The following is a 10873-nucleotide window of genomic DNA, read 5'->3' on the forward strand; positions in this document are numbered from 1 at the left end:
TATATATATATATATAAAATACATATTATAATTATATACATATATATTGGATCGAATACAAAACTTTGCGCCGTTTTTTCGTTCTTCATCTGTTAGCAAAAAATGGAACGAATTTTCCGCGTTCAATCTAATATATATCTAATAATATGTGTGTTTTCACACATATTACATATTGTATAAACATAATCTCACCTCTTGTAATATTTCTCTAGTAGTGTATAATCTTTATATGAAATATTTTTTATACATTTTTTTCTCTTAAATGTTAAAGCCAGAAACCAATAACCTTACCCTTTTTATAGCATAAGCCTTAAAAGTAAAATTAAGATTTATTAGCAATATATAAGTAACAATGTAAGAATTTATATATATATATATATATATATATATATATATATATATATATATATATATATATATATTTGTATAATGTATATAATTTTTTTTACATTTGGAGAATCTCATGGCGCGACTCTAAGTTAATATCAACTTCGGATAAAAATTATGTACATTATTATGTTACACTTTGATTCCTTTTTTTCTGCAAAGAAAATGATGTTGAATGATAGTATAATGCACGTATGAGACATAAAACAACAGTACATTTCTAATAAGAAAAATTGGAGTCGAGCACTTCATTGTGAAATCTTTTTAACATTAACACGTTTCTCTTTTCAGAATATACATGTATACATATATGTCTCTTCTCATATTCAATGATTTTCAAAGCACGCCACGAGGAACAACCCTTTATATAAGCCGATTATATATAGTTTATTAACATGTTAAACTTAAAGTATCAAATCTTATCATTATGTGTCACTTGTTTAAAAGCTATAGATAAATTTAAATCACTAAAAGTCGAATTATGGGAATATATACAATATAATAAAGATGTATTTTTTTTCACGATTATTTGACTTTTTCCGGTCGCCTCTGGGACAATTGTTACTATATCGCGACTAAATAAATAGATTGGAAATTACTTGTGATGACAACTCGTCATTTGCGCGATCGCTCTTTCTTTTTCTCGAAAATATTTTTATCTTTATCATCCTCGCGCATTATTATTGTAGAACAAAGTTTATTCTCGATCGTTCTTGATAACATAAATAAAATATTAACATGCATAGAGTTTTGTCATATATATGTAATATATTAATAATTAAGATAAAACGAGATAATATTAGTATATTTTTCCTTCGTTTTCGTGAATCGAGATCGTTCTCGAACAGAAACTTTCAACTGTTGCTCTGTTTGAAAATTGTGTGAGCTTTCATCATTACTACGTATTCCTGCAAGCAACATGAATATAGAGGGATAGTGAAATAGTGAAATCTAACAATAATCGACAAGCGTATTCTTTCTTTCTTTAAAATCAAGAATAATTAATCTCTCGAGAGCAAACTATACTTTTTTGCAATAGCGATTAATAAATTCATGTTTCCTAATTGCGCAGTGTTGAAGCACATTTATAAAAGTTAAAGAAACGTAAAGTTAAAGACGTTACGTCTCATACTTCGATGTGTCATCAATAACATTTTTAAGTATCCTTTAAGAAATTTTGAAACATTACAATTTAATTTTAAATCAATGAAATCCAATCAGTTACGAAGCAGAATATCGAAAACGAAATTTCGTAAAATCCGTTTTAAATTACATTCTGTCTCGTAAAAAAGTTTCATTCGGAAGACAAAGGAAGGACGGGAAAATTTCAAAAAACAAAATATTTCTCGAACGGAATTGTATATTACATCATTCAACGTGTCATCCGTAGTTCAGAAAATTATTTATATAATCCGCTTATTAAAATTATGCACGAGTTTTATTCGTTTTTTACTCTCTTTGTATTTATTTACATATATTGGAAAAGAAAGAACGATGGCCAAGCAAACGCGATGACCGGTTGTTAGTACAATTTCCGATCGATTTGTCAGTCGTAAGATCGTAATAACTGTACAGAACTTTTATTTCTTACGTCTAACAATGCGTAATATAACGAGGCGACGACGCATGGCTATCGTTTCGTACGGAAGATATTTTCACATTTACACAATATGTACCGCACCGCCTATGTCGGATGTATCGGTAATTCCCCCTCAAAGGAGTGCAATAACTCTTCACTTTTAAGAGAAGACAAATAAGCTTTCCGCCTTGATCGTGACGGATTTTTTTTTTGTTTTTTTTTTTTTTTTTTTTTGTTTCGGAGCTGGAGGTTAAATTCGTTCTTTGGCAGTGACTTACGATTTACTCGCCTCGTGAGGCTTCGTGAAGGAACCAGAATTTTGTCTATTTTGAGGCTGTTGCTTATTGAGATCTCGTTGGTCGCTCGACGATGCGGAATTATTTCGTCGTCGAGGATGACATAGCCTACTAGAGCCATAAGAACCGGCCCTATTTCGAAACTGCGATGAACTTGTAAAGTCTAAACATGATTTTTGCATGTAGCTATCAGATTTCGTTTCATTTGGCAGTGTGATGGTGCTGCAATCATCTAATAGCACGCCAGCCAGAGAATCTTCTCTAGCGCTTTCGGAAACACTTCTGTGACGTAATCTGGCAGCTTGGAGCATTTCATGTATTCGGGGCTATAAGAAACAACACATACATATATGATGTAAAACTATAAATCTACTATTAATGCCTTAAATGCTTGAAACAATTAATTAGTACATGAATACTTGTCTGCGATAATACTCACTTTTACTACTCTGAAGTCTTCGATACTTTTGAATTTTGACAGATATTCTTCCAATTTAGAATCTATATGAAGCTGATCAGAATTCTTATAATACTTTAAAAATGCCCAGAATTTTTCCAATCCATACAGTTGTCCTGTTAAACAATCAATTAATTTGTTAATATTAGTAATATTATTTATTGTGACAGTTTAATATATATATGAATATGTATAGAATATGTGTATGAATCACTGAACTTTATACATATTGGAACATGCCTTCCTATATAAGCCTGGTGTAAATGTGCGGGTTGACAAAGAAGGCGTGATCTTTTGTCTCTTTTCTCCTTAGGCTCTTGAAAGCCTCCATTTTTGATAGCATAATCACTTCTAAAAGGTTTGATTGATACCAATGGTGTACGTATATATATATATATATATATATATATATATATAGTCGTCACCACTGCCACCATAAACTTTTGACGGTGATTGTACCATTAAAAAAGAAGGCCTACAACAGAAAGAGACAGAAGGTCACAAAATGCCCTCTTTGTCATCCTGCATCTTGAGTAACATAGCGCTTTCCATATGTATAAAGTTCAGTGATATGAATAGATATATGTATATCTTGATGTATGTCAAGTAATTTTCTTGAATAGAGATTGTAAAGCTGTTAATATTAAACTCCACTCATAGAACAAGAATGTCCTAATAAAGTTAATTAGTTAAACACTTCCATTTACTTTTGCACAAATTTACCGTTTAACCACGATCATACGATTTCATAGCTAAACAACCTATCTTGTGCTAATATAATAGAAATATGAATATAAAATTTAAATAAAATCTTGACTCTTACCACTTTCGTAATCATATATCGTTTCTATTTCAAAATCTTTATACAATATATGCCTAAACTTCTTTTCCAAGCCATAACTATAAAATCTGAAAAGACATTCCACTCCATATCGGTATCCTTCGCAGGCATCTTCTTTGGCTATAGTTCTGAATTCTTCGTACATAGTACGATTAAAATTTTCACGCAAGAAGAACGACCAGAAACGGAAAAGGGTATTCATTTCTTGTGATTGCCCAATACCTAATCGCTTGCGCTCTAGAAAAAAAAAAAAAAAAAAAAAAAAGGTACATGAATAAAAAGTTTTATTAAATATTAATGTATGATTTATTTAAATGGCAATCAGATAAATTGCATTTCCGCATACGGATTTTCTCAGTCGGGAAAAGAAGACAAGTAAAATTCATCATCTTATATACAATTGTTCAAATTAATAACTTGGAAAAAATCTTGTAATCACTGATACCTTTCAGGCAGCGTGAACGATATTTATGATACGCTTGTTGAGTAAATCCGTTATCTTTCAACAAAGCATGACTTGGATGCTCGCTAATAGTGGGAACACTTCCACAACTGCTTGCAAGATAGCCTTCATTAGGACTTGTACCTGCGCTACTCCTGAAATAAAAAATAAAGGAACATAAGGATATATGGAAAGTAAAATTGGATTTTCATTTTTCTATTGATTATTTTCATTCAGATACAAATCTTTCTACAAAGTAATTTCTTCAGTCGGGAAAAGAAGACATAAATATAGATATTCCATCATATTATACACATACACATACACATACAAATCACACATATTCCTTATCTATATAAAAATAAAAATATCAATAATGAGAAAACTAATACGAATAAATAATATCAATTAATGGGATATCCAACCAAAATAATTAAAAAACAGAAATCTTGTAAATAGAGATATTTACAAAGGCGTCTATATATTTATTTTAATAAACTATATTTTTAATTTACAAGCTACATTAATTTTCATTGGAAGTTAACAATGATACAATTATCTTTCCGGAAAACTTTCGATCTGTTACATGTACCAACATTTTCTATATATTAGCGTTTGTTTATCCCGATAATTCACAAAAAGTATGTCAAATATTTTATTCGTATTTTGATTTGTAGATTTTCTTCAACAGAGACAAATATACTAGATACATACCCCACAGAATGTGTTCGTGGACGGTGCTCTCGAACATCCATAATCCAACCAACATGATGCTCCACTGGAGGATTATTGCTGTGACGAGTTTTCCGTTTTCGTGGTGTTGTCGGATCAACAGACGGTTCTTTTACAACGGCAAAGAAACGAGATGCGGCTCTTCGTCCTTCCCTCGTCTGTGATTTCTCATTCCAACGACTCTTTTCCAGCCTATGATCTTTCTTCTCCAGACCTATACTTGGAAGCTATCAAACGCAAATAGTAATATAGTTTTACAATATTTGTTACAGAGAGGTGAACTCTTTTGTTCTTTTACAAAATTTGAAATACCTGTAACGATAAAGTGGACTGTAGAATTTCTAAATCTTCCAGACAGGAAGGAGGTGGTGGTGGAACTTCTGGATTCGTTTTTCTCGGAACTTTTGGTGCCATTTTTTCGAAATCTTCTTGACTAATCATATTAATTGTCTTGTAGCTTCCAATGGACGAAGATGAGCCATACTGTGTGTAACATCAACTTGATAATCATTCTAGATTCATTCGTTTTTTGTTGAACTTTAAATTGGGGAAAGAGAGAGAATAAAATTATAATCTTACCCTTTGATTATTTTGCCTCCACAATTCATCCTCGTAATAATATAATCCATCATTAATAAGTTGCTCCAAGTCTTGAGTCATTTTCACTCTTGTAATCCAATCTCCTGTTCTATCGTGACCTTCGTGTTTTGGAATTCTAGATGATGGAGGATGGGTTTGCGTAAAGATAAGTATTTTATTAATATCTCTATCTGATAATTCGTAATCCTCATCATCTTCGGACCTGTATCCAAAATATAGATATAAGTACATAACATATCAGTAGAAAAAATCCATAAATAATATTAAAAGATTTTGGATAACATCTTTAATTATTCTCTTCTTCACGACACAGTAATAAAGATATAAATAACTAGGAGAGAATTGAAAGATATTTCTATACTTTCAAATTTTGCAAATTCATAACTTTGTGTGTGTGTGTGTTATAATGTACAAAAATATAATTATTTTTTTTAAAGTTAGAATAAAGTACAAAGTATCTTTTTTTTTGGCAATATTTGAAAAGATCATATATTGAAAATATTATATATTGGCAATACTAATCTCAATATTAACTGACCATTCCGAAAAGGCATTATGTCGACCAGTCGGAGGCGGCGAGTCGAGTTCTTCGTCAAATTGAAAATTTAATTCTTCTCGTCTTTTATTCCTGGTGTTCTCAAACTTCTCTTTCTCCTCAGATCTATCTTTGTGTGGTTGTTTAACCTTTCTTCTCACCTATGAATAATTTTTTTCCGTATAATATTCACGCGCTTTTTAAGGCACAAATATTCTAAATATAATTCAACATATGATACAATAAATATAATGAAGACGATTACCTCTTTCCAAGTATTGTCGCTTGACATATTTGATTCTCTGTTTATTTGTTCTTCTGCAGGCAAGCTGTCTGAAGTGGAAGAATCTATCATGGATGGTAATATATTGTCTATCTTGATAGAAGAATTATTATTAAGAGAAAAGAGAGGCATCGTTATATTATTCGTCAATTTATAATTTTCTTCTTTTATTTTTTCAAGTTGAATTTCGTTTTTTGTTTCGTTGTTTTCATTCATAGCAGTAAATCCATTAGTTCTTTCCGTCAAGTCCATTGGTACAAATTCTGGTACATCAGGATTTAAAATTTCGTTTACCATTGAAACGGGATAGTAGGATTCAAAAACACGAGGAACTGCGGGAATGGGTATCGCGAGTAAAGGCTTTGCAGCAGGGCAAAATATAGTTTTAGAGATAGGATGTATTACTTCGTTTTGAGATGAGATCGATTGTTGTGAATGGTTCGAGATGACCACATTGCTGGCTATGTCCGAGATAGGCCATTTTAAAGGATCTAATTTTGTCCTAATCTGCAAAGTAAAAAATTTAGATTATTCGGAAAGTGTCCATTATGCGCAGATAGAAAAGTACGTCACGTTAATTGTTAATAGATGTTGATAATTGTAAATATATGTAAAGAGGTCTACTGTCAAACCCCATTCATTGAACTGGAAATAAGTTCTAATGGTGTTAGCGAATCCTCTTTTATTTGCTCTAGCACAAATTTTATATCCAACATACATATATATGTTAGAATTTTTTTTTAATATGTGCCATATGTACATTCAATTTCGTTAAATGTATGATATTTCATAAATTTGAAATACATTTGTGATACCTTGTATCCATCTTCAAATTCTATCACTTCCAATTTGTCAGACTCCATAACCGCGGTTATCACCAAATCTATATCCATTGTTAAATTTTGTACACGTTGAAAAGATGCGATCAAAGTGAGAGGCAAAAATCCTTGAGCATTCATTTTACGACGAAGAAAGAAGTCTTTTACAAGATTTTCTTCACAGAAATAATACTCTCTGTAAGAAAAAAGTGAGATTATTACGAGAAATTATATATAAATAAATTGTAATCAATGAAAAAAATGCAAGAAACTTACATTTGTTGTCGTATACATTCTTTTAACGTAGGGATATCCATATAATTTGCATTAAAATAGCAAGTCCCCATATAAGGTATCATATATCCAGTATCTGCATGTTCGTATTTATGTGCCTGAAAAATAAAAAGAAAAGAAATATGATATCTCGTCGTAAAAAAACATGCAATACGAATATATACGAACTTTGAAAATTTTCAGTTCTACTGTCATTTATAATCAGAATATTGTCAGATAGATTCCCACTTATATTGTAACATCATTATTAATATAGGAATGATAATTTAGTGTAATAATTAAGATTTTAATATTAGCGAGTAGTTACCTGTATATAGTCCGTTGCAGCATAATTTGTATATTCGTGATCGTGTCGGTGTCTAAAACCAGCACGGCCACGCCCGCCCCGTCCTCTACCTCTATAACTTCTTCCAGCGCGTCCTCGTTGATTATATCCTGACGATCTATCGTAATCTCGTTCGCGCCAGTGCTCGCCATCATTTGCTATTTTTATTACAACATTATAATTATTATTCATATCAATTTGTTTTCGTTATAACAATTATGCAATGCATTAATGATTATTATATATGATATTATTATGTTAAGAATATAATCTTACCTTCGCCATTTCTTTCTCTGTGATTCTGAAATCTCGGCGATCGCATAGTACCACGGTTTTGTAGGTCTATCTCTAGTGGGACCCATTTTTGTTTATTCGCTATAAAAACGCGATATCAGAATAAAATGGGCGTTGTATATCAAGAATAATATTTTTTTGTTTAGACTTCCAATTGGAGCAATCACTTTGATGAAAACAAATTTATTACAAAAAGTTTGTTAAATTGTTATTTTGTCAAAATAAGTAAACTGCACGCGGATCGATCTCCTTACCTTTTTTTTTCTTTTCGCCATTATCTGTATGCTCGTCGCTATCATCTTGACAATAGTTCTGTTCTTTATTTTCTTTGCTTTTGCTTTCTATAGTGCTATCTGTTTTAAATGTACTTGGTTCATCATTGATTACACCATTTTGCTTCGAAGGAGATATAGTTGCTTTTTTCTAAATCACATAAAAAATTGTTGTATAAATTTTCATTAGAAAATACAATGTAAACGAGAAAAAAAAAAAAAAAAAAAAAAAGAGAGAGAGCGCTTAAAGAGCGCACTGTAGAAATACTGAACATTTCTCAGGCGTAAGAAAATTTCTCGTCTGAGATGACATAACATTCCATTTCTCTAGCAAAAATTCTACACTCACAGATTTATTAATAAATCACGCAAGCTCTAGGTTTTGCATATGTCTACAATGTATGTCAAAATAAATATTGTTTAAAATAATTAGAATAAGTGAAATCTTAATATACCGTTTTAATGATTATTATTAAAACGACAAGTTTTTACTAAAAATACTTATATATATAATTAAAGATAACTATTTTCAACAAAACATCGATGATGATACGTACCTCTACTTGCGTTCCTAAGGTGGGCCAGTCTCCAATGTTCGTAAAATCACTTGCCTATTGCGTCAAATGTTATATTATTAAGACAGTGTAATACATTAGTGACGTAAGTAAATAGACACCTCGTTACGCAATTTTTTTTTTACATTTTTTATATTTTTAATATTTTTAAATAAAAAATATACACATGCAAATATATTATTTTACGTGCCATAAATGATATATCTAACTTAATATATCATAGAAATTAAGAGAAATTATATTTTTTAAGCTTATTATTTATTATACAATCATGCACGTAAGCTATAAAATTTATTATCTTCCGAGATAAATATGTACATGTTTGCTTGCGCACAGATGAAAAAAGATAAAAATATTACGTACGTTTTGATTAATTCTTCTTCTATCTCTAGGAGCTCTGATAATTGTGGGCTGAGCACTCTCTTCGACACCATTTTCTATATAGCAAAAAAAAAAAAAAGCATATTTATATATAAAATTTATTCTATGCTCAAAAGTTTTGCTTCCTTAAATTTTGGTCACGATTTAAGGAATATGAAATACAAAAGATATTAATAACACAAATTCTCAATGACGTGTGTGTGTTTCAAATATTAAGGTTTTTTCAAGATAAAGAATTATTAATATAAAAAAAATATGTAAAAGATATAATTATAGTAAACCTGTTACCTATTTGACCGATTGTGATACAAAGAAACTTGTATAATAAAAATTCTCAGAACCGCGTGACAGATATATTTTTCACATAAACTGCAAGTAATTACATTCATATTAGCCTCTTTATAACTTATTCCAAACCGCGTGACCTTGATTATCTTTATCGCACGCGCATATATATATATATATATATACATGGGCGTGTTTCTTGAATATTTTTATCTGTAATATCCGATATTAAATAGGAGAAAGAAAAATGGAGCAGATATAGCCAAACACAAAAATTTAATATCAAAATTTATTTTTAATTTTATTGCTTATTAAATGGGTTAATTATCTCCCTCTTTGTTTTTATTTCGTAAACAAATTAATTTTATCATTTTTATAACTATGATTGCAATGGGTGAAATATTAATTTAAAGAAAAGTCTCGAGAGGACCGTGTAATACTATTTCTCATCATAATCAAAATGTGATAGAGGATCATTAAAGTAAAGAAATTAATATAGCATGCGAGAGAGTAATTTAAAAGCCATATAAATTCTCTTTGAAACTGTACATATACAACACGTATCATTACCATCATGTCATCCAAAAAGTTTATTGTCACGTGAATAATATCGAATTTGCATTTCGTACATTACGTGCATAATACGTGCGTTTAGACGTATCCATAAAAAATTATGAAAATTAGGCATCATTTTATTCCTTTCGCCTTGCACTTTCTTATATACTCGTAAACTTTTACGAGTCCACGTGCCCACAAATCGACAATACTATGTACCAACGCGCCTTCGATCTTCGCGTAACATTGTTAAAATTTGATATTGGTACTCGCATCCATGGGACGAGAGACTCTTTTCATCCGATGAATCTTAGATAAAGGGATTTAATTAACAAATACGTAACTTTTATATATTTTCATTTGTGTTTAATTCAGATATACATGTATACGGACACGTCTGTGTAATGTTTACAAGAAACTATGAAGACTGTGAGCGATGAACAACAAAATATTGATTATAATGCCGCAATTATTGCGTCAGAATATATATTCCAATAAAGAGATCCTGCAACGAAATAACTAGCCAGCGAATTCTTATTGAAACTGTCGCGCAAGAAATTCTCTCCGCGACAAATACCGAAAAGACGAAAGAAATATAGAATTCGTGGCTCGTGACGATGAGAAAACTGGAACGTTTCTAACAATAGACAAAAATAAGATTATGCGGGAAACAAAAGAACACACTAAATTCATATATTATAAAATACAATAATTCTAGATTCAATATTCTAGAAAAATATAGAAATTGGATAAATTACAACGATAATCCCACGAACATTATATTGTAGTATGTAATTAAATACATAACTTCTTGTATATATTATAGTTTTGCATATATTTATTATTTTATCGTGTTAATTATCTTCTGTTTGTTATAAAAAAAAGAAACGAATGAATTAGACATTAAAGACATAGGATTTTT

General features: G+C 30.3%; 1 protein-coding gene across 1 annotated transcript; it reads right to left on the minus strand.

Annotated features, from left to right (window-relative positions):
- Positions 1-449: 449 nt before the first annotated feature.
- Positions 450-9165, minus strand: Larp (La related protein). The gene is made up of 15 exons (XM_070298380.1): positions 9094-9165; positions 8138-8306; positions 7866-7964; positions 7572-7747; positions 7247-7362; positions 6968-7166; positions 6135-6659; positions 5873-6030; positions 5314-5536; positions 5047-5217; positions 4717-4961; positions 4006-4157; positions 3543-3797; positions 2702-2835; positions 450-2588 (listed from the first exon to the last, which is right to left on the minus strand). The coding sequence occupies exons 3-15, from the start codon at positions 7909-7911 to the stop codon at positions 2241-2243; spliced, it is 2748 nt and encodes a 915-aa protein (XP_070154481.1). The 5' UTR covers positions 7912-7964; positions 8138-8306; positions 9094-9165; the 3' UTR covers positions 450-2240.
- Positions 9166-10873: the final 1708 nt, after the last annotated feature.

Source organism: Polyergus mexicanus, unplaced genomic scaffold, assembly GCF_030449975.1.
Source record: "Polyergus mexicanus isolate NDT 795.1 unplaced genomic scaffold, iyPolMexi1.0 SCAF_7, whole genome shotgun sequence".
Classification (NCBI taxonomy): domain Eukaryota; kingdom Metazoa; phylum Arthropoda; class Insecta; order Hymenoptera; family Formicidae; genus Polyergus; species Polyergus mexicanus.

Excerpts from the sequence above, each read along its gene's own strand:
- Larp (XM_070298380.1), bottom strand. The coding sequence starts at position 7,911 with ATGCGATCGCCGAGATTTCAGAATCACAGAGAAAGAAATGGCGAAG. Across the intron at positions 6,031-6,134 it reads GCGACAATACTTGGAAAGAG|GTGAGAAGAAAGGTTAAACA; the intron begins GTAATCGTCTTC and ends AATTATTCATAG. Across the intron at positions 2,836-3,542 it reads GATATATGATTACGAAAGTG|GACAACTGTATGGATTGGAA; the intron begins GTAAGAGTCAAG and ends ATTGTTTAACAG.